Below are 23,642 nucleotides of genomic sequence, written 5' to 3'. Positions count from 1 at the left end.
GGCAGATGCTGTGGGGAAGCGCCAGAGCAGCCGGCTGTCAGGAACAAGGCGGCTGCCTGGGGGCTGCTTGTGGCCTCCGACACCCAATTCCTCAGGGCTTCCCAGTGCTCCAGCCCCTCAGGAGCCTCCTGTTGTTCTGCCAATTGACAGAGGCCATTTAAAGGACACCTCACCGGAAATCATGTTCTTATTTTACTGTGAATATTAAGGAACCACAGTGAAAGAAGATACATTCAATAAAAATGTGTGCTTGGTTTTAGTGAGAAGCAAAAACAAGCAAGGCAGTGCACCTCAATCAGTACTGTACGAGAGAAAGGAGAGCGATTTAGAAAGATGCATCACCAATTGCCTGAATTGTTTATCATCCTGCAGATCCACAGTTGCTGGGGGGCCCTGTTTTGCACCAAGGACCTGGAGAACCATTCCCAGCAATTGGGAAAATCCTACGTGGTCCATCCACCCATAGATGAGGTCTCCAAATTTGCCCCAAAAGTCAGTCCACCTTTTATAGGCCAAAAAGAGCAAGTCCAAGTGACTTGATTATATTTTTAGCCCAGAAACACCTGGAGCTGATGGCACACTTCACAACCAGCAGGGGACACAGCTCAGCCAAAGGCCAGACCTCTGCTGCGAGGACTTCCCTTAAAATACCCTACAAACAAACCTCTATTCAAGTCAGTTGGGAAAGTTTCTTAAAATGATACATTTCTGCCACATAACTACCCAGGGTTATGTGACAGTTTCTAAAGCAGCTGGTTTGGAGACAAACAGCCAGCATTAAGAGTCCTTGTCATCTATTTGCAGCTAAATCACACTTAGGGGGATTTGAAGGAGTTTGGAACGAGTTAGACACCCGACCTCCGAGTTTTTTGGATGATGCCATTTCTTTTTCTTATCTTTGGCACAGACAGGAAGGGTGAGTTTGGCTCACATTTCCACCGCATGACTCACAAGGTCACAAGACTTCTAGTTACAAGACCTTTTAAGGATTTATTGGCCAATAAAACACTGCCAACAAGGATAAGTATGTTTTGGACCCAATCCTTTAATATTTCGCTTTAGAGACTCATGCTACACTGTAAGCTTCCTTAGGCAATCATGTTATGGCAAACAAACCTACAGCACTGCATTCTCCACTCCTTGTTTACTTTTGTAACTACTTTTATTTTTTCTATATCTAAAAGTCTAAAACTTTAAACTTTCCTCCACTTAGCTTCATGTGTCACTGCTATGAACTCTAAATCCACATTCTTGCTTCCAGCACCTAAATTTGGAAGCCTTTTCCAAGGTCTCAGATCAAATCCTCTGTTAAATTCTAAGCTTTGCTTACAAGTCCAAAAGCCTGAGAATTCCCTACATTTTGGGTTCCAACAACACTGATGCAGTGAGTCACAGAGTGCCCAGGACCTGTCTTGTAAGTCAGCTCTGTCAGGAACAAGGCGGCTGCCAGGGGGCTGCTCATGGCCTCTGACACCCAATTGCTCAGGGCTTCCCAGTGCCCCAGCCCCTCAGGCTCTCCCCCAGCGCGGCCAAGCTGCCCGGCAGCAGCGCCGCAGCCCCACAGGAGCTCCAGAGGAGCCCCAGCCAGAGGCACCTGGGAGCCCTCAGCAATGCAGCCAGCAGCACAGAGCCAGGAGGACACAGATGGCGCTTCCTGCCTGCCACAGGCCTTGTGGCCATCTCCAGGCACCGCTCCCGCAGGGATCCCCGCACCTCCGGCCCTGCCCACCCGCTCTGTTGGCAGCACAAAGGCTTCAGCAGAACCACCACAGGCCAAGGGGCTTCTGGCCATTGTCCCTGCAGCACTGCACGCCTGGGCAGCTGGCTGAGTGCAAGCACCATTTTCCCCCTCCTACCCTATGCCCTGCAGACCCTGGGGAGCATAAGAGAGATCCTGGAGTCTGTGTGTTATAACACATTCTATATTAACACAGTAAAAGAAAACTAAAAGTAGAACATTCTTGAAAAAAACCAAAATTCCTAAGTAGTCCGGTGGCCCCAACTAAAAGAACATATGGAATCACATCTCCACAGAGCTCCAGCAGCTCAGCCTGCGGAGACACGACAGACGCGGCCGAGCCTTCCACATCCTGCGCAGCTGATTTTGCAGCCTCTGGAACCTGGAGACTGGAGCCCACTCTGCAGACCTGAGGATGCACAATGATTGAATTGCCAGGCTTCCAACGGCAAGGCTGACGTCATTTGCCCGGTCTTCAAGGGCTGCAAGAAAAAGGAACAGAGCCACGGTCAGAAGCTGGACCTGAGGGATGCAAAGACAGCCCCTTGCCAGGGCCATCCCAGCCAGCTCTTGCCATGGCCAGGAGGGAGCAGGGACCAAGGGGATCAGCCTGAAGCTGCTGCCTACGGATCCTCCACATGGCCCTGAAAACTGTGGGTGATCGGCCCAGACCAGCCTTCGTCCGCACAGGGAGCAGAGCCCTCCACAGCCGGGGCAGGGCTTGCAGGTCTTCACCCGCCAACTCTTGCTGTCAGCCCGCTACCCTCACTCACCACTGTAGATCATCAGGAGCTCTTCCATGTTCCCCCTCAGGTGCTGTCCGGCCACCCCTGTGAACACAGAGCCTGTCACGGCGGCAGCGGCACAGCTCCCTGCCAGCGGCGCTGCCAGCGCTGCGGCCACACGCCCTGCTGGCCCGGCAGGGCTCAGCCCGGGCCCTTGCCGCACGCTGCCGCCCAAGGGCACGGCTGCCAGAGGGCGGCAGCAGCGCCCGGGCCAGGCGGGGCTCCACGGCGCCGGGCCCGGATGGCGCTGCCGGGGCAGCGGGCGGGGCTGGGGCCGAGCTGCGGCAGGCCGGGGAGGGAGCCCGGCCTCGGGGCTCACCCATGAACCTGATGGCCGCCTCTCGCAGGGGCTCCTGGGGGCTCTCCAGGTAGCGCAGGGCCCGGCGCAGCTGCTCGGCCGCTCGGCTCGTGTCCTCTGCCAGCTGCAGAGAGCGGCAGCAGGGAAGGCTTGGCGCGGGCTCAGCCCCTGTGGCGGGCGCTCCCTGCGCCCAGCCCCGGCCTCCCCTGCCCGCACAGCCCTGAGGCGCGGCCAGCAGCCGCTGGCGCCGGGCTCCGCAGGGGGCAGAGGGCCGGCTGCTGCCCGGGGAGCCGCAGGGCCGCCCCGCAGCCCCGCCACGCCGGGGCTCCATGGGCACCCGGCTCGGGCCCACAGCAGCCTGGAGAAGAGCCCGCGCCGCCTCTGGGTGCAGCAGCGGGCAGGGGCACAGCTGCCAGCCCTGCACACTGAGCACCGCGCTCAGGAGCCTTCTCCAGGCTGAGGCTGGGGATTCTCGTTCATCCTTACCAAACACTTGCTGAACTTCCACAGTTTCTCCTCCTTCACCAGCTTTTTGATATCTCTCCTCTTCAGGAACCTGGCCGCACAAAGCAGCGTTTCCCGAGAAGCCTGGAGAGCAGCAGAGTGGCAGAGATGGCCCCACAGCCCAGGGCACAGCCCCGTGTCCCTGTGCCATGGCCTGGAGGAGGCTGCAGCCCACCAGGCGCCAAGGCAAAAGGCAGCCCAGTTCCCTCACAAGGGGGCCACCAGCAGCCCACGAGTGCTCACCTCTGCCACATGCTGACTCTCATCATGGCAGTGGAAGAAGAGTGGCAGCAGACTCTGATGCACAAGCCTTTCCAAAGGTTTTTCTCTCTCTTCCAAAACCTCCATCATGTCTCGGAAAAGTTTTATGGAGAGCAGCTGTACCTGGCTATTATCCTTTATGAAAAAAAAAAGGGAAAAATACCTCAGCATTGGCTCCTCCAGGGCCCCCGGGGCACAGGCCTGGAAGTGCACAGGCACAAATTTTCCAGACTGCATCCAGTGGTCATGGCTGGGAGCACAGAGCCTTACATGGTCAAAGAGTGGCAGGAGTGCCTCAGCCAGCTGCAGGACAATAGGGCTTGACATCAGACTGTATTTGCGCCAGAATATAAAGCTGAGTGCGACAAGTGTCATCCCAGCTATCTCTGCATCATTGTCCCACAGTAGATCCATGAGGCTTTCAGTCAGCCTCCACATTTTGTCAGCCTGTGTGGAACACAATTTTGTGAAACAGCACCCTGCTGCAGCAGGGCCTAGAGGCCAAAGCCTGTCCCGAAGCACTCGGGCAGCTGAAGTGGGAGGCAGGAGAGATGGGAGCAGCTGCCCCGGGGCCCAAAGCCCAACCAAGCCCAAGCCATTGCGTTCCCAGCACAGCTTCAGCCGCTGCCCCCTTCTCACCATCGAGGGATTGTGAATGAGCTCGAGAAGGGCCCTGAGTGCCAGGCGACGCCTCTCCCTGCACTCGCTCTGCAGGTACCTTGACGAGACCTCCACAACACTGTCAGCACATTCACTGTAATCCAGGCACTCGAGGACCTGAAAGGCACAGGGCAGTGACAGGGCACCCGGCCAGCAGGAGCCCGGAACCGCACAGGGCTGGGCCCAGGCAGCAGCACAGGGCACGGGCACCGTCCCAGGCAGCTGCGGCTACGAGAGGGCAGAGAGCTGGGAGGCAGCTCAGCGAGGCAGCGCTGGCCTTCAGGCTCACCTCCACAATGAACGCCAGGGCGGCCAGATCCCAGCGTGGCTCCTCCCTGCTGAGCAGCTGGAGGAGGTGGAGTGCAATACTGGAACACAACTCAAGACGAGCATGGCGCATCTCCCTAGGAGGGTGAAAAAGGGACCAGGAACCTGAGCAAATCTCTCCAAGGATAGGCTCACAGAGGTCTGCTCTTTCAGCACCATCCTGCAAGGCGACCGGAGCCCTTTAGGTGGTCCCTCCTTCTGGGCTTTCTCCTCTCCCAGGCTTTTCCAGTCTGCTTGGCCGTCCCTCAGTGACGAGGGCCTCTGGCCCATGACCACAGGGACAGTGTGGGGCACCCTGGGCACAGAGCACAAATGTCAGAAGCATGGGAAAAAGAGGGTCTCACCTGGCCAGCAGACCCACGGCATAGTGGCGGGTATCATCACACAGCAGTGTGTTCCAGACACCCCTGCGTTCCATTGCCACCACCACATCCTTGTACTGCCTTTGGCAGAGCAGGGACTTCAGGGTCCGCACTGCAAACCTGTGTGCAGAGCAAAGCCCAGGTCACACTGGGAGCACTGGCTCATTCCCAGGCCACGTGGCAGGGACAGGAGCTCTAGGATGGAGCACCTGTTGGGGCTGGTGGCAAGGCCGTGTTCTTCCTGGCATCCCTTCCAGAAGGTATCCACCTCCTCTGGCATATCCAGAGTGCTGAAGAACACTTGGAAGAGCAGGTGCACAAATAGGCGTGGGAAATACACCTTCATTATACGGGGGACACAGCGCACCTGGAGGATCTTCCACATCACCACAGTTGCCTGCAAAGGACAAAGGCCCAGAGAGAGCGCTCAGTGCCGAGGTGTCCGTGTGGCAGGGCCCGAGCGTGGCAGGGAGAGGCCCGGAGAGACGCAGGGGGAGCAGGGGGCCTGGTGGCCCTGAAGCTGCCCCTGGGCCAGGTTTCAGGCCAGCGCCTGAGGCAGGGAGATGCAGTGGGGGAAGGAGGCTGGAGAGCTGCTGGAGAGGCAGCCTTGGGGCCAGCAAAGGCCACTTGCAGAAACTCACAGCCAGGGCAAAGACACCCGTTTTGTCCCCATCGGAGGTGCACGTGCTGTGCTCCGGCCAGTTCCCCAGCACATCCAGGAGTACCAGCTGTGCCAGCTCCGCAGTCCTGCTTGAGCCCATGATGGTTTTCCACATGGTCCAAGCAGCTCTGCAGGGTTAGAACTCTGTCTCAGGCGGGTCTCAGACACAGCACTGTGGCCTGGGCATCTCTAAGGGCCAAGGCTGACTGCTGGCTCTGCCTCTGCCCACTGCCCCTGGCCAGCAGCACTCAGGCAGCCCAGCCCTGCAGCACTGAGCCCTGTGGGGTGTCAAAGGAGCATGGCAGCAGGCTCAGGGGAAGGGCTGGGAAGGGAACATGCCAGAGGGCTGGGAAAGGGAGCAGGCAAAAAGCCCTGGACCTCTCTGTTCTTCAGACACCTGGGACAGGCTGTGCAGGGTGATGGGCTGGGGAGCCCTGAGCCCTCTGGCCTGGTGGGCTCCATACCTGTCACAGGACGGGGCCACACGCAGGAGCGTCATTACTGCATCATCCGGGTGTGCTTTGGTGAGATTCAGCAGGGTCTTGTCCAGCCTGTGCTCGGCGGAATCATTGGCCAGGAGCCACTGGTGGATGTACCTCACCATGGCGGGCACCTGGAGAAGGCACATGGAAACTTGGAAAGCTGCCAGAGGGAGCAATATCCCCAACTTCTCCAGAGAAGTGCTTCCATTCCCACCGCAATGCCATGGCCTCAAAGGCTCACAGGCACCAGCAGATGTGGCTTGGGTCGCCATGTGACTCATGGGGGAACGGAAGCCTGGCCTCAGGCTGCTTACTTGCTCTGGCTTGGAAGCACCGTTCTCCACAAGCAAATCTAGCAGGGCGGCACTGGTCTCATATTTGAGGACCTCTGAGTGTGCCCTGAGCCCAGCGCCCATAGCCCTGGCCTCTTCCTGCCGAACGCTCTTGATGAAGTCGCAAACGAGCTGTAGGAGAAGGGCAAGAAGCCAGGGATGTTCCATGGAGTGCTCCACACACGGTGCTCGGCTGAGCAGGGACAGCAGGCCCAGCCCAGGTGGGCATGGCTGCAGGTACCTGCGCTGTTCTGCGGAAGCGGCCACGGCTGGATTGCTGCTCCTGTGTGCGCTCCACGGCTGCATCTGGCAAAGAGCGAGCACAGCCAGAGCTGAGGGGCTGCGGGAGAGGCCGGAGAACACAGCCCAGCCCTGCGCTCCCCAGGCAGGGACAGCCCCGGGATGCCCCAGGGGGATGGAGCACGGCCACTGCGGGGTGTCTGCCTGGGCCCTCTTCCGTCCTGTCCATGGGCATATCCCCAGGGGATGGGATGGGATGGGATGCGATGGGATGGGATGGGATGGGATGGGATGGGATGGGATGGGATGGGATGGGATGGGATGGGATGGGGCCATGCTGGCTGCAGGCTCCAACCCATTTGGCCCAGCTCTGTCACTCACCCTCCTGTGGTGGATGGAATGGCACCACCTCTTCAGTCTCCTGTCCTGGGGCAGCTCCAGGGCCGCCTTCGTCCTCCTCAACCCAGGCCAGCTTGGGCACACTCGGTGGTCTCTGCTCCATGTCAATGACTGGAGTTAGTAGCAGGACAGCTGACTTGGAAAAGCTCAGGGCACCAAGTCCCACGCTCTGCCCTCGAGGGCACTGCCAAACAGAAGCCTCGGAAGGCCACAGGTCACCAGGTCCTGTGCTCTGGCCTCGAGGTCAGCTGCAGGAACAACGCCTCAGAAAAGCTCCAGGTCAGGCAGGAACGAGTGCACTGTGTGAGGGCTCCTCACAGCACTGCTCTCTCCCGTCCTGTCCTGTCGCCTGATCCGAGCGCTGTGGAGTGTTCTTGTCACCACCAGCTCCTATGTCACCACGTGTCACAAAGGACACACTCCTCCATTCCATGCCACGGTGACTGTTGTGCAGCGTGTCTCAAAGGGCCCTTGCACACACAGCCACCTGCCCTGGGGCCATGCCCAGCCCACCCAAAGTGGCCCCGGTTGGCAGGAATCCCTGGCCCCAAGTGTCTAAGGCAGCCCGACAGGATCTTTAGCAAGGGCTCAGCCCATCAGCAAACGCTGCCCTGCTCTGCGGGCTCAGGGCAGCAGAAGGAGCCCCCAGGGCTGCCGAGGCAGCCGTGCTGGCAAGGGCACAGGGCCTTCCACGGAAGCTGGCACGGCCTCCTTGGGACACGTCCCGGCTGCTGGCCATCCTAAACCCGCGGCTGTGACAGGCACAGGGAACGTGTGGGCCAGGGCACCAATGCTGCTCTGAGCCCTGGGGCCCGGGCAGCGCTGCCATCAGCAGGTGTGGCAGAGTCCCCGCCCAAGCAGAGCTGCCACCCCCCGAGCCCTGGCAGCGCTGCTGCCCCTCTCCTGCCCCAGAGACCTGTGCCCCGGGGGGCTTCTGTGCCACAGGGAGCCAAAGCCCACGTGCACTGGGGGCTGTGCTCCTCCCTGCAGGGGCTGTTGGCAGCAGCACCTGGAGCTCTGCTGGAACACTTGGTGTCTGTGAGAAGGCAGAAGCTGTTAGTCAGTCCTGAAATGATTTTTTTCATAGATTGGATTGCAGTGTGAAAAACAAGGTTCACTCTTCTGTACAAAATTTAGAAGGTGTAATAAAGTACAGTAGGAGACAAAGACGATAAAGCAAATATTTATCACCGGATGTCTTTTGGCATTCAGCCTAGATTATCCCAGCTATTTTGGAAACACTCTTTATATACCTGTCATGGTTTGACTCTGGCACAATGCCAGGGTCCCTATGAAAGGTATATTTTTTAAATGGTTACTGTGAGATGTGACTCGGAAACAGAACAAAGCAGGCTCCCAATTGGGAATTGAGGGAAAAACACAACACTTTAATAATCTACAACACAGAAACATAAGGGAAAAAAGAAAAAAACACACACAACAATCTACTATGGAACACTCTTAAAACACTCCTCCCCCCCCCAGTCTTTTAACATTCAGATCTCAGTCCAATACTCTCTTTCACACAAGCTCCTTCCAGTTCATCAGGAGAGAGGAGTCTCTTTCTTGCACTATGGGCTTTTTTCAGAAACACAGTGAAACTTCTTGTGCTTCTGTGTCACACGCGGCAGCCGCCCGGAGAAAATCTGCCGCCGTGACCATCTCCCTTTCATGTCCAGTGCTCTCACTACCGGCTATGGATCTAAACTGCTCTTTAGGTCCTTTTAAGAATGCATCGCTCAGTTCTAAGAAGTGGCCTTCTCTCACCATTTGGGACACCTGTCCCCCCCCATATTTTTATTTCTTTGGGGCCTGGGTCTCAGGAACAGAGACCCTTTGCTGAAGGCAGAGGGCTTCACCACACCCTCCCCCGGAGTCTCTGTTCTTTCTGTTTCTCTTCGCGGCCCTCTCATTTTTGGTTTCTGGCCAACTGCCTCCTCCAAGGTGCAGTCTCTGCATTATTGGAAGAAATTGGTTTTGCCTGTGGCTATGTAAGAGAAAACTTCAGCTGAAGCTACTCTAATCATCTCTTCCACTTAGGGTACTCTCATCTGCTGGCATTTCTTCAACTACTCAAACCTTCTCTTCTTTCCCATTCTCCGTCTCTTCTCAATCTTTAACTGGGGAGGATCAGTGTTTTTACAGCTTTTATTGTTTCTGTACCAAAAGAGTTAAAAGCTCAGCTGGGTCTGCCAGCAGCTGGGCACCTTGCCCCGCCCCCCCCCCCCCCCGCCCCTTCTCTTCCTGGCCGTGGTGCCTGCACGAGATATCAAATTCCAAGCCAGCACAGTCTCTATCATTCTCTCCCGGGGGGGCTGCCCAAACCATCCCAGATCTCCTCCTCTTCTCCACCCTTGCCTCTTGCAGGGGCTCCAGCGTCCCTTCCCTCAGGCCCCATGGCCTCCCCCTGCCCCACCCAGACGCAGCTGGGCAGGGGGAGGAGGTCAGACCAGCTCACCTGCCAGACTCTAAAGAGGGAGTTTCTCTGGGAATGCTCTGCTTTTAACCCCTGTGTTCTCAGAGGCATATCTGAATCCCCAGTGGCCACACCAAGTGACAATTTCAAATCTGGCCACTGATTGGTTTGACCACAACTTTTCCAAAAACTCACTTCCAGGTCAAACCAAGACAATACCATTTCTATTGCATCAGCCTGTTACATATTTACAAACAATTATGCATGTTGAACATTTCTCCAAACCAGTTTCCATGTTTCAAGAACTTTTTAGCATGGCTCCTCCTCACGTCTGCCTTTTTAGAGCATGCGTATTCCTTGTTTGTGCTTTTAGTCCATTCTTATCATCACCTCTACTTACAGGCTTTTGTGGATACTGACAGCCTGCTCAGAGAGAGAAGGCCACATAAACTTTCCCAGGAATTGTTCTGGGGAGTTTTGAAAAGGCTGAAAGAATGAAAACGATCTTGCGGCTGGTGTTTTGAACAGTTGTTTTCTCAGAAGATGTTTACCAAAGGGCATCTTCTTAATTAGCCAGTGGTGGCGGGGTGTTGATTAAATGAGCAGTCAGGTCCAGCTGTATCGGAAAAGTGCATAAAAAGGAATGGCTTTCTAATAAACTCAGCATTAACCTGCTGAAGAGAGTTAATGTGTCACTTCACTTCCGTTCCTGACTCAACCGTGACAGGCTTTGGACCACATTTTCTTCAGACCGTGAGTGCTGATAGTTGGCATATCTGCAGCAGGTGTCCTCATCACATGTTCATGGGATGGTATCCCATCCAAGCAGGCATTTTAACACAAGCATACTTCATCAGCTGTTTCTAAGTTTTAGTTAACAACAGAAATGAAAACGAGATCTTTATAGCAAAGTTCTTTTAACACCACACATATAGAATCCATTTCAACATTTGAAAAGGCCAGTATTGTACTATGTATCTATAACAGCAGCAGCAGCACCTGAACACCACCAGCTGCTGAATTTCACAGGACAGTCAGATTATACAGAGGCACTGCCATGTTTCCTTGTGTTCTGGGAAAAATGTCAGCTCAGTCTTTGATGTTCAACGCTCCAGCTGCTGCGTGTGTGGCAGTGGTAGCTCATGTCCAAACACAACTGGGTGCCTGCTAATCACAGCACTGGGGAGCCACAAACAGGGAAGTTCAGGCATCGCAATATATCAAGCTTCCAACAATCTCTTCTCCATTTCCAGATGCAAACATCAGCAAACACATGCTGGAAAAGTCCAGTGAGTTCCATCATTGCCAGGATACAAATTTCACTACTGAAACCAAGCAAGGATTGCCCACAAAGCCTTTGCAAACATTTCCTGGATGAATTAATGTCTCTCCCATGCAGGGCTGTAATAGCTGAACATCTGCAGTGCTGGAAGATTCCAGGTAGAGTGGGAACAAGTCCACAAAATTTCTGTACAGTCTGAAATAGGAATGCAGGGCTGGACCAAAAGCTTTCCTGAGGGTGATGCTACTGAAATCCATTGCATAATGATACCCAGAAATTAATCAAAGCAAACAGTACTGCATAGCATAAGGCCTATGGGGCAGGAATTTAATTTATTCGACACGGGGAGTGAGGGGCTTTAGTCTACCACAAATTCATTCCGGAATGAGACTCCCGATGGAGCCCCGGCGCGGCGGGGCTGCGGGGCGGCCCCGCGGCTCCCCGGGCAGCAGCCGGCCCTCTGCCCCCTGCGGAGCCCGGCGCCAGCGGCTGCTGGCCGCGGCTCAGGACTGTGCGGGCAGGGGAGGCCGGGGCTGGGCGCAGGGAGCGCCCGCCACAGGGGCTGAGCCCGTGCCAAGCCTTCCCTGCTGCCGCTCTCTGCAGCTGGCAGAGGACACGAGCCGAGCGGCCGAGCAGCTGCGCCGGGCCCTGCGCTACCTGGAGAGTCCCCAGGAGCCCCTGCGAGAGGCGGCCATCAGGTTCATGGGTGAGCCCCGAGGCCGGGCTCCCTCCCCGGCCCGCCGCAGCTCGGCCCCAGCCCCGCCCGCTGCCCCGGCAGCGCCATCCGGGCCCGACGCCGTGGAGCCCCGCCTGGCCCGGGCGCTGCTGCCGCCCTCTGGCAGCCGTGCCCTTGGGCGGCAGCTGATCTGCAGTGGTGAGTGAGGGCAGCGGGCTGACAGCAGGGCTGGCATGGGGAGCTGCAGTGCCTGGGCAGGGAGCTGCCATCCCTGTCCTGGCTGCGGCGGGCTCGTTCCCTGTGTGGATGAGGGATGGCGTGGGCAGAGCACAGAGAGATTGCAGGGATGCGGGGGGGCAGATTCATGGCCAGCTGATCCAGTTGACACCCCCTCTCTTGTGGCCATGGCCAGAGCTGCGTGGGATGGCCCTGGCAGGAAGGTCTCCTAGGATTCCCACAGATCCAGGCTCTGACTGTGGCTCTGTTCCTCTCCCTTCCAGCCCTTCAAGCCCTGAGGAGAGATGACAGCCCTTCCCAGACAAACATAGTTGTTCAACAGATAGACAGTGGGAGAGCTGCAGAACTGGCACAGAAGAACCAGGGTTTGTAGAAGCCCTCCAAATGCCATGTGTGGGAGCTCAGTACGTCACTCCGGATGTCCAGAGCTACCGAGACAGCCCTTGGGGGGCTCGGAGGCCCTGGAATGTTGCCAAAAGTACCTGGTGTCTTGACTTTGATCCTTTTAAAGAAATGACACCTGAAGGTGAGGAGATGAGAGAATTTCATGTCTAAATGGTGAGGGGATGTTATTCACTTGTTAGAACTTAAGTTAGAATGCACTGTACAGGGGGGTTTTATGTATTGTACAGGGGGGTCTAGAATTCTGTACATGGATCAGGAGTCCCAAGATGGAGGAATTTGGGCGTGCCCTGTCCTTCTTCTTTCTTCTCCTTGGCATCCATGTTCAGGATGATGTTGGCATGTGTGGATTGGTTCATAGAAAGAGGACACTTGCCAACAAGGGCAGAAAGTATTGGGAAGTAAAGGTAAATATCGAATACGTAATTTTCATTATAAAAGAGACAACCGCCTCGTGGGCGGGAGAGAGTGCCTTTGGCTGTCCTGCTGAACAGACCTCGGCTGGACAGACAGAAAATCTTTGTAGATAAGAAATAATAAACTCGACTGAAGACCGAAAGCAAGAGTCCAGACTCCTTCTTCGAGAGCGCGGCCTACCCAGAACCACTTTTTCCCGTGCTGGGGCAGAGACAATCAACAGCCGACCCCAGCATCTCGCGTCCCTGGGTGGGCACGAAGGGGGGCCCGAAGGTGGGCACGAGGAGCGACAGCTCGAGCGGAGAGCCGAAGAGTGAGCTGCAAAGAGAACACCCAGGTGGGCAGCACCCGAGCGGGCAGCTCCCAGGCGGGCAGTTCCCGGAGCTGGACTCATTCCCAGGAGAGCACTGATAACTCCTTGGGAAGGCAGGCAGAAGAGTCCGAAGAAGCAGCAGCCAAAGAGAGAACACCGCACTCCACTTCTCCCGAAGAAACCTCGTATCAGAACAGCCCGGAGCGGAATCAGAAGGGCCCCTGAATCCATCTCCTGTGACCTGCTGGACGGGAACCGGGAGCCTCCAGACTGCTCTGACGACACAAATTCGGTGAGAAGGTCAAAAATTAAGAAACATGGGGAACACACTCACACAGGAACAAATAGAAACATTGTCAGCCTTACAAGGCGTGACAGAAGCGTACGCAGAGGGGGTTTCTAAAAAGGAGCTCAAAGAGTTATTATTGTGGGTCAGATATAATTATCCGTTTGCAGAAACACATGTGTTGTTTGAGGTGGGCTTTTGGCAAGAAGTTAACAGACATTTATATTTTTTAGCTGCCAGAAAGGAAGAGACGGCTTTCAAGCTGTTATCTCCAGCGAGAATTATGTTAGAGGCTATCTCTGCAAGGTGTCGGAGATCAGCCAGGGAATTAGGTTCCATAACTCCCACAAGGGCGGGGAAAACAGAGCATGGTTCGGTGCAGAGATTGGCTCTGGTTCCAATTGGCCCGGGGGGGACAGCTCCCGAGGGAGAGGAGCAAGGGGAAAAGGCACTGCTTTCAGCCCTGTCATCCCAAAGTCCCAAGAGACCTCCAAAACGCCCTGAGACCCCAGAAACTGAGGGGGGTTCAGGCTCCGATTCAGACGCGAATACAATCCCAACCCCAGAAGAGCTGAGATCTCCACCCAGTGAGATCAAGGGGTCGGGGACGATTGTTCCTGAATTTCGAATCTCGGGGAACGAAGGGGCGGGGGAGGCGGAAGAATCAGGAAGGGGGGTCCGCGGGGGATTGAAGGGGGATGGGGAAACGCTTTCTTGCGGCGGTGCGGCGGCGACGGCGGCGGTCGCGACCGGCGGGGGGGGCGCGGAAGCGGTGGGGAACACGAGTTTTGGCACGGGTTTTGGGGGACCCACACCGGGGGTGGCGGCCTTGGCGGGCACCGTGCCAAAGACGCACGCGGGGGGCGAGACACGCGGGACATCCGGGAAGGGCTCCCAAATCACAGCGTCCACGTCAGACGCGGGGAACAAGCTCAGAGCAGCCGCGGAACTCCGAGCAGCACCCGTAAGTAGACGTAGGGGACGCACGGCGGTGACGCAGGACCCGGAAGTCGAACCGCGGCGGTCAGCTCGCATCGCGGAGCAAACATGGGCACGGGCGAAGCAGGGATCGTACACACGGGGACGGGGTGTGGACACAGCATCAGAGAGGGAGGAGTCGGGGACAGACACTGGGGAGGAGACATCAGAAGGGGAGCGGGGCGGAGACAGTGACGTCAGTCCAGGGGAGACGGGAAGCATTCCCGAAAAAGCGCACACGCGAAGAGTGCGGGCGGAGCGCGGTCGGGGGCGGGTCCGATCCTCCGTGACGTCTCGGGCGAGGAGGGGCCGATCTCGGGGCTCCGTATCCCGGGGCTCCACCCCTTCTCCGGTTCCAGGTTCCTCGATCCCAGCCCCTGTGGTTCAGACCACTCCCATCTTAGGGCGGTGCTCAGGTGTTCAACCTCCATTGCTGGCTCAGTCAAAATCCGTGCAGGCTCAGGTTCCACAAACACAACTGCTGCAGCCAATCGATGTGGCTGAGGAGCCGATCGAGCTCGTGACGTCATCGCACCTGTCCAGGCAACCCAGTGGGGGGATGACCGAAATGCAGGGCAGAGCCACAACGTTATCTCGTGGCAGGACTGCAACCATGCAGCAGTTTTTTCCAACAACATATAAAGGGAAGGCAACGTTAAAGAAAACAGTACCACAGTTAGAACTTAAAGATACATTATACGAGGATCAAGGGCAAGAAGAAGACGTGATACGAATCGCAGCATCAGAGGGAATTCCGGCATGGATGTTTTCAGCAGCAGAAGCAAGGAAAGGATATATGCCATCATTCAATGCGATGAAAAGGATGCAGACACAAGAGTTTCAAATTCCTTATTTAAGTCCAGGAGCGAGGCCAAAGACCTCGAGTCAAAGACTGTTTGAAAAACAATCACTGCTGACATCAAAGACTCCACTGTGCATGCAATTGCCAAAAGAATTTCTACAGGAAGAAGAGGAACAACCAATGAAAATGGTGGATTGGAAACAAGTCAAAAAGGAACTGACAGAAGAAGCTTTGCTGCAAGGATCAGGAGATTTGACAATGCCAGTGACATATGATGCGCAGGGGCAGAATCCAAGGTGGGAGAGATTGAATCACGATGTGATCAAAGACTTAGCGAGAGCTGTTCAACGCAATGGACTGGATTCACCATACTTTAAACAGCTCCTGAGGGGGACATTTAACATGTATGACCTGACGCCATTTGATATTCGAAGCCTTGTGTCAATGATTCTCACAGACACGCAGAATCTCATCTGGGAAAGAAGATGGCGAAGATATCTCACAGAGTTGAGGAACAATTATCAAGGCGGGCCAAACGCAAACCTCACTGAAGCACAGTTGGCAGGAGATCCTCCAGATGACAATCCAGCAGAACAAGCGGTACGTCTTCCAAGGCGAGTGTTGAATGACATCAAGGAAGCGGCGCGGAAAGCGATCTTGCAGATCGCTCCAGCAGGAGTTCCAGATGTCCCATTTTCAACCATCAGGCAAGGTCCCACAGAACCATATTCATCATTCATAGATCGACTCACGCAAGCGGTGGATCGACAGGTGACCATCGAAGCTGCGAAGCGACCACTCTTGGAAAGTCTCGCATTCGGCAATGCCAACCCGGATTGCCAACGAGTCATCACTGCAATGCCAGGAAGACCATCCTTGGCAGAGATGGTGGAAGCATGCAGCAAGGTGGGAACACCTCAGCATGTTGCGTCGATCGTGAGAGATGAATTGAGAGGAGAGTGGGAAAGCCAGCTGAGAGAACACTCGGGAAAACGATCAGAAGGAGAGATGCTGGACAAAATATTTCAACAGCAGAATGAAATTCTTGCAACCATCCAGAAGAAAAACAATCCACCTGGAGGACAGTGCTATAAGTGTGGAGCATTTGGACATTTTAAGAAGAATTGCCCACAAGCGCACGCACAAGCGCAGACGCAAAAACCGCAAAAACCACTTTGCGCACGATGCGGAAGAGGAAGACACTCTGTGAAAGAATGTTATTCTCAGACGGATGTGGAAGGAAACCCTTTACCACAGCCGGGAAACGGGAAAAAGAGCGCGCACACAAATCGCCAGCGCGCAACGACACAAGTGATGGCGATGACACAAGAGCAGGCAGGACAGTCATCGGAGAGCATCAAGCAGACACCCTCAGCAAAGTCCTCAGCAGACTCTCCAGCGACCCAGACCTTCTTCCACCAGGAGCGCAGTGCACATTGGCAGCTTCCAAACTAGTGTGTTTCTTGGACGAAAGTCATGCGGAGATACCAACAGGTGTCCATGGACATTCGGACAAAAAACAAGATTTTTTAATAGTAGGGCAGGACAGAAGTAGTATCCTGGGACTCATTGTTTATCCATCAGTTATATCAGCAGACAGAAATACAGAATTGACAGTTCTAGCAAAAGCCCTCCGTCCACCGTTGATCGTGGCGGAAAACACTCAAGTTGCGAGAGCTTTCGCATTGCCACCACATGCCATTGGGCAGGTTTTGTCAATCTTTGATGAGGAAGGGCATCCTCTGAGGGAGAATGTTGAAATTCATGCCACATGGATCAAACATATAGGTCGGGATCGACCCACACTCACATGTCAGTTGACTTGTGGGGACAGAACAATAGTGGTCAGAGGAATGCTTGACACGGGAGCAGATGTCACAGTAATTTCGTACATCTTTTGGCCCCGTGATTGGAATTTGATTGTGCCTCTGGGATCTCTCTCAGGCATAGGGGGAGCTTCTCTATGTCTGCAGAGTGAGAATTCTATTGTTGTCACAGGACCGGGAAACAAGACAGCGATCATTCGTCCGTTTGTTGTGCAAAAGCCAATCACAGTTTGGGGAAGAGATTTGTTAGCTCAGTGGGGGACGAAGATCGAGATGGATTTTTAATTGGGGTCACTGCGGCACTCGCCACGCTGAAACTGACTTGGAAAACAAATGATCCGGTTTGGGTGGATCAGTGGCCCCTTGAACGAGAAAAGTTGAGTGCGCTGAAGAACCTGGTCCAACAACAATTGGAGAAGGGACACATCAAACCAACAAATAGCCCTTGGAATTCTCCAGTGTTCGTCATCAAGAAGAAACTATCAGGTAAATGGAGGCTGTTGCATGATCTCAGAAAGATCAATGAAGTCATTGAGGACATGGGGCCTCTTCAGTTGGGACTTCCATCCGTTTCGATGATTCCCAGAGATTGGCAACTCGTGATCATCGATCTCAAGGATTGTTTTTTCAGCATTCCACTTCATCCAGATGATGCACCAAGACTTGCCTTTTCCGTTCCAAGTATCAACAAGGAAGCACTGTTGCAACGATACCATTGGGTGGTACTTCCACAAGGTCTGAAAAACTCGCCGACAATTTGTCAATGGTACGTGGCACGAGCTTTGTCACCAGCACGGAAGAAATTCCCGCAGGTGAAGATTATTCATTATATGGACGATTTGCTCATTGCAGCGTCAACACAACAGGAGCTGCAAAAAGCTCGTGACTGTGTGATCACAGAGGTGCAAAAGGCAGGTTTGGAAATCAGTGTTTCAAAAATTCAGGAGATTGCACCTTGGACATATTTAGGGTGGAAAATCTCAGAGAGAGCGATAAAACCCCAAAAAATGGAGGTCAGCACAAAAGTCAACAATTTGCATGATGTGCAACAACTTTTGGGAGAAATCAACTGGATGAGACCAATTCTAGGGATCACGAACAACGACATTCCAGCGTTGCTCAATCTTTTGAGAGGGGACACAGACATTCGATCTCCCAGGACACTCACGCGAGAGGCAAAAAAGGAATTGGAAAAAATCACAGATGCTATTCAAAAGCGTCAAGCACATCGGTTCGTTGAATCATTGCCTTTTGAGTTGGCAGTGCTGGGAGAGAAAACACAGTTCCACGGTTTGATCTTTCAATGGGATTCATCCCAAAGAGATTCTTTGATAATTATAGAATGGATTTTTCTACCATACAGGCCTTCAAAAACAATTCTTACAGATCTAGAAATGATGGCACAAATCATCATCAAGGGGAGAACAAGATTGTTGACAATGGCAGGACGAGAATTTTCAATCATTCATTTACCATTGAAAAAAGATTATTTTAAATGGGCGATGCAGAAATCAAAAGATTTAATAATTGCATTGTTAGCTTTCCCAGGAACTTGCACAATTCATTTTCCACAACACAGAGTGCTGCAGTCACAAATATGTTACAGGGCAAAGCCAAGAATAAGTGAAGAACCTCTAGACGGGATCACAGTATTCACTGATGGCTCAGGGAAGACACACAAGTCAGTGATCACATGGGTGAACTCAGAAACAGGGAAATGGGACTCGGATGTGAGGATGATTCAGGGTTCTCCACAAATTGTGGAATTGGCAGCAGTCACTCGAGCATTTCAGTTGTTTGAACAACCTCTCAATTTGATTACGGATTCCGCATATGTCGCGGGGGTAGTCAGACGCTTGGAAGGTTCACTCTTGAAAGAGGCCAACAATGAAATATTGTATTCATATTTGGTGAGCATGAAAACTTTGTTAGAAAATAGAGAACATGAATATTTTATCACACACATCAGAGCTCACACAACACTTCCAGGGTTTTTAGCAGAGGGGAATGCTCGAGCAGACAGGTTGACAATGCCCATTTCACAGACACTCCCAGACATTTTTGAGCAGGCAAAATTGAGTCATAGTTTTTTTCATCAGAATGCACATGCATTGATGGAATCCTTTCGTCTCACAAAAACTCACGCGAGAGAGATCATCAATGCTTGTCCAGATTGTCAACTTGTACAGCCGCCAGCCTCAACAGGAGCGGTCAATCCGCGAGGACTGGAAAGTCTTCAACTATGGCAAACAGATGTCACAAAATATCCCTCATTTGGGAGGCTCAAAAATGTTCATGTTTCAGTTGATACATTTTCAGGAGCAGTCTTTGCTTCAGCACATGCAGGAGAAACAGCAGACCATGCTTGTCGACACTTTCTACAAGCATTTGCGTCATTGGGCGTGCCTCAGGAAATAAAAACAGATAATGGTCCAACTTATACAGGCAGGGTGCTTGACAAATTTTTGAAAAAATGGGGTGTCAGACATACCTTTGGTATTCCACATACACCCACAGGTCAAGCAATCATTGAAAGAACACACCATACCTTAAAATCCCTTCTAGATAGACAGAGGAGGGGGGAGCCAGAGGCGACGCCACACATGAAACTAAATAAAGCATTGTATGTGTTGAATTTCCTAAATAGTTCATCCTCAGAACCCAATCCTCCAATCTTGAGACATTTCTCAAATAGTTCACAGGCAAGATTAAGGGAGAATCCTTTAGTTTTGGTCAGAAACCCAGAATCAGGACAGATAGAAGGTCCTTTCAAACTAATCACTTGGGGCAAGGGTTTCGCTTGTGTTTCCACAGAGCAAGGTCCGAAGTGGGTGTCGGCACGACACGTGAAGCCGTTTCGAACTCAAGAACAAAAGAACACAGATCCCGGAAACAGAGAGACAAGTACTCAGACAGAGGAGGAAACTCAAACTACAAGCAATAATCTAGAAGAAACAGAAGAATAAAAGACTTTGGGGGGTTTTCTGAAAAACTTTGGGTGGAAAATGGTGATATTTAGTCAGAAAGGTGGGGTGATAAACTTTGCAATGTTCATGTGTTTTGTCTCATTGCCAATAGTTTTGAACAACAAAGCAAATTTACCAGTCAATCAGCCAGAGAAAAATGTTTGGGAAGCTTTAGCCCAAGCAGCAGATTTAGATAGCATTTGCCTGACGCACTCCAGACCAGGGAGGCCATTTTCAGCATGCATGATTGGATTGCCAGTGAATGAATGGCCAATTCCAGGACACACAATCGAGATCTCACAGGTCGTTAAAGATCCTGTGAATGAATGGTATACTTGGACACATTCTCTTCCTGTGGCTTCTTCTGAACCTCAGGAATTGGAGATTTTCGGGTCCATGACAATGAATGTATGCATGAAATTTGAAATTTCAGGTACAGCAAAGCCAAACAAAACTATTGATGTTACTCCCAGTCATGAATTCTACAGAAATGCGTCAGCCTGGTGCAACAACACCATGGTGACAGACAAAGGGTCACTCCAAGTCCCAGTGCAACTGCCAAGGGGATTCTTTTTGATTTGTGGAGACAGGATTTGGCATGGTATTCCTACGAATGCCAAGGGAGGTCCATGCAGCATTGGAAGAATTTCAATGCTGACGCCAGATTTAAAGATGCAGAGAGAACAAAAACATAAAGAAAAAAGATCTTTACAATATTTCGATGAGAATTGTGATGACAGGGTTTACACTTGGAGCAAGGCAAGGAGAATTGCGATAGCAATTTTCTCACCTCAGGCAGCATCAGGAATTGCTTTGACTCAATTGGATCGTATGGGTTGTTGGCTGAGCAAGCATGCTCAATCAGTCTCTCTTGCACTGAGTGACATGTTACAAGACATGAACAGTGTAAGACGGGCAACTCTGCAAAACAGAGCAGCAATCGATTATCTTTTGCTTGCTCACGGCCATGGGTGCAAAGAATTTGAAGGAATGTGCTGTATGAATCTCTCCGACCATTCCAGGTCAATTCATGAAAATATCGAAAAAATAGAGGAGAGTGTGAAGAAACTTGGCGAGATCACAGGATCTTGGATTGAGGACATAGCAAAGTTTTTTGATCTTTCACCTTTGGGAAAAGAATTTTTAAAGATAGGGTTTCAAATTTTGGTGATTCTCATAGTTCTCTTGATTGTAATCCCATGCATTCTTTTGTGTGTGCGGGGTGTCATGAGTCGAGTTGTAAAGAGGGTGCTTTTGGTGCAAACAGAAGGGGGAGATGTGGGAGCTCAGTACGTCACTCCGGATGTCCAGAGCTACCGAGACAACCCTTGGGGGGCTCGGAGGCCCTGGAATGTTGCCAAAAGTACCTGGTGGCTTGACTTTGATCCTTTTAAAGAAATGACACCTGAAGGTGAGGAGATGAGAGAATTTCATGTCTAAATGGTGAGGGGATGTTATTCACTTGTTAGAACTTAAGTTAGAATGCACTGTACAGGGGGGTTTTATGTATTGTACAGGGGGGTCTAGAATTCTGTACATGGATCAGGAGTCCCAAGATGGAGGAATTTGGGCGTGCCCTGTCCTTCTTCTTTCTTCTCCTTGGCATCCATGTTCAGGATGATGTTGGCATGTGTGGATTGGTTCATAGAAAGAGGACACTTGCCAACAAGGGCAGAAAGTATTGGGAAGTAAAGGTAAATATCGAATACGTAATTTTCATTATAAAAGAGACAACCGCCTCGTGGGCGGGAGAGAGTGCCTTTGGCTGTCCTGCTGAACAGACCTCGGCTGGACAGACAGAAAATCTTTGTAGATAAGAAATAATAAACTCGACTGAAGACCGAAAGCAAGAGTCCAGACTCCTTCTTCGAGAGCGCGGCCTACCCAGAACCACTTTTTCCCGTGCTGGGGCAGAGACAATCAACAGCCGACCCCAGCACCATGGAAGATGAGACTGCCTTGAGACCAGAAGAGACCAGCTGCAGCTCCAGGCACCGCTGATGATTGGCACAGCTGAGCCTGTGGGAAACTTGCATGGCTTCAGCCCTCTCCCTGCTTATAGATAGCTCCCTCCCTCCAGCCCTCAGACTCTGCCCATCCCTTCTTTTTCCCTCCATTCTCCCTCCCTTTTCACGGCTCTTTCCCTCTAGGCCTCAGATTTTGCCCATCCCCTTTTCCCCCTCCCAGCTCATTCCTTTCCTTCGCCTTCCATGAATAAACAGTTTGGCTCCTTCACTTTGCCTGCATCCCTGTGGAGCTGCAGCAGAACAAATCCGGGGCCCTGGGACACACAGGCCCCTGCTGCCGTTCTCTGCCACGCCGTGTTTTGTGCACAGACCCAGAGGAACGAGGGCAGGTCAGGCTGGCACGGTCCCTGTGCTGAAGCTGCAGTTCCACAACCCTGTGCAGGTACAGATCCTGCTGAGCACACGGAAGGCCAGCAGTGGCACAAGGATCCTGGGTGTCAGGAGTGAAGTCGTGTCTAAGGCCCTGCCACATTTGATCTGCTGTTGTGCACGTCAGCAAGACAATGAAGAACAGACAGTGAAGGAAACCTTATGGTTGAACTGGTGGGAATGTGACCCTTGAGAGAAACAATGGATTGGTCAATTGATGGGAAGTTAACCTGTGAAAGAGGAACAGCACACAGTGGAGCTGTGGTTGGCATGGAGGTGGTATCAGAAGCCATTGCGGCCTCATCTGATGCGCTGGCCAAGCGTGAGATGACATCCTAAGTGGAAAAACTGCAGAGGAGGAGATGTCAGGCCTGGTTCTGGTGTGGAGGGATGAAAAGGCCAAAATGCACGCCCTGTTGATGCAGGGGATGCCCTGAAGGTGGGTGGCCTGCCTGCCCCTCCCACTGCAGCACCATGCTGAGATCCCCTGAGAGGAGCCCAGTGCTCCTTGCTCCTCTCTGCTGACACGTGAGCCTTTGTCTGGGTTCGGGGTGGCCCTGGCTGTGTGAGGGCTGCTACGTGGACACGAGACAGCCGGTCCTGTCCCGCTGGGTCCCAGCAGTGCCTCGCAGCTGTCCTGCATCCACGTCAGGATTCTGGCCAAGAGTGGTCCTGGAAGCTGAGGCACAGGTCAGGGCCCATGGTGTTCCCTCAGGATACAGCAGTCCCGAGGGGTCTCCCTAATTCAAAGAAATCTGCAGACAAATGCATTGTCCACCAAAAGCCCTTTTATTGAGCTGACGGGAGGACAGGGGTCTGCACCCCACCAAAATGCTTCTCTGCCATGTATAAATTTCAGTGGGTTGATGTAGGAATTGTATCAAAAATACCATCCATCTTTACCCTGCTGAGGTGATTGCATAGGCAGGGGGTTAGAAATACATTCTGTCAGATTCCTGTACTTGAAGCTGATGTCCAGGCGCTGGCCAGAGCGGTCTCCATGCCCTAAAGCAGCACTTCTTCCTCATGGCTTCCCTGCACAGGGCTCATTACCTACTTGCCCTTCCTTCTTCTGGTAGAATGTGTCTAAAGCTTTTTTCAAGTCCCTCTCCTGTCAAGTTAGGCCCGCCAGGTTTTTCTTATGCTAACTGGTGCTAAGTGCTTACCTGTGTCTGTGCTAAGTACTTGTTTGCTTATGTGAATTGCCTGTGCTTATGTCAGACAAAGACCTTCTTTCATCCTCCCCTTCTCTTTATCCTGATGCAAATCCTTTTGCAAGATTCCCTCCACTATCCACAGGACATATGTACTGTTATGCTGCTCTTTTAATTTTCTACCACATCCATAGGTTCATGATGGTTTAGAGGAGGGTTAATTTTTTTTTTTTTATATTAGAACTGGTTTGCTGAGGAAGCTAAAACTCGGAGGAGCTGTTGGTGATTGCAGATTTGTCCATCACAAGAAGACATCTGACTCATGATGTTCTCTTTATTTCTCTATTTTGGTGATGATTTTGGTAACTTCTTTGAAACCAATTTGAGTGTCCATAAGGCTCTGTGAGATGCATTTTTGACTTCTGCCACTGGCCATTCTATA

At 52.7% G+C, this 23,642-nt stretch overlaps 1 protein-coding gene across 2 annotated transcripts in view; it reads right to left on the bottom strand.

The window, feature by feature from the left end:
* The window catches only part of LOC135309379 (maestro heat-like repeat-containing protein family member 6), a 36,859-nt gene extending 29,538 nt beyond the window's left edge, over positions 1-7,321 (bottom strand). The window contains exons 1-15 of one of the 2 annotated variants that reach the window (XM_064435525.1): positions 7,032-7,321; positions 6,652-6,716; positions 6,393-6,542; positions 6,061-6,209; positions 5,577-5,724; positions 5,145-5,332; positions 4,918-5,055; positions 4,536-4,650; positions 4,226-4,363; positions 3,857-4,033; positions 3,569-3,721; positions 3,308-3,409; positions 2,843-2,945; positions 2,512-2,568; positions 1,798-2,220 (exon numbers count right to left, since the gene is read on the bottom strand). In XM_064435525.1, coding sequence (XP_064291595.1) covers positions 2,021-2,220; positions 2,512-2,568; positions 2,843-2,945; positions 3,308-3,409; positions 3,569-3,721; positions 3,857-4,033; positions 4,226-4,363; positions 4,536-4,650; positions 4,918-5,055; positions 5,145-5,332; positions 5,577-5,724; positions 6,061-6,209; positions 6,393-6,542; positions 6,652-6,716; positions 7,032-7,152 — 2,004 coding nt within the window. In that variant the 5' untranslated portion in view covers positions 7,153-7,321 and the 3' untranslated portion in view covers positions 1,798-2,020. Of the gene's footprint in view, positions 1-1,797; positions 2,221-2,511; positions 2,569-2,842; positions 2,946-3,307; positions 3,410-3,568; positions 3,722-3,856; positions 4,034-4,225; positions 4,364-4,535; positions 4,651-4,917; positions 5,056-5,144; positions 5,333-5,576; positions 5,725-6,060; positions 6,210-6,392; positions 6,543-6,651; positions 6,717-7,031 lie in introns of those variants that run through there. The other variant, XM_064435526.1, reaches the window with a different exon arrangement.
* Between the last annotated feature and the right edge of the window lie 16,321 nt (positions 7,322-23,642).

This window comes from Passer domesticus, chromosome 10 (genome assembly GCF_036417665.1).
Source record: "Passer domesticus isolate bPasDom1 chromosome 10, bPasDom1.hap1, whole genome shotgun sequence".
NCBI lineage: Eukaryota > Metazoa > Chordata > Aves > Passeriformes > Passeridae > Passer > Passer domesticus.
Note: the sequence above shows the minus strand (reverse complement) of the source record. Positions and strands in the feature narration are given on the sequence as shown.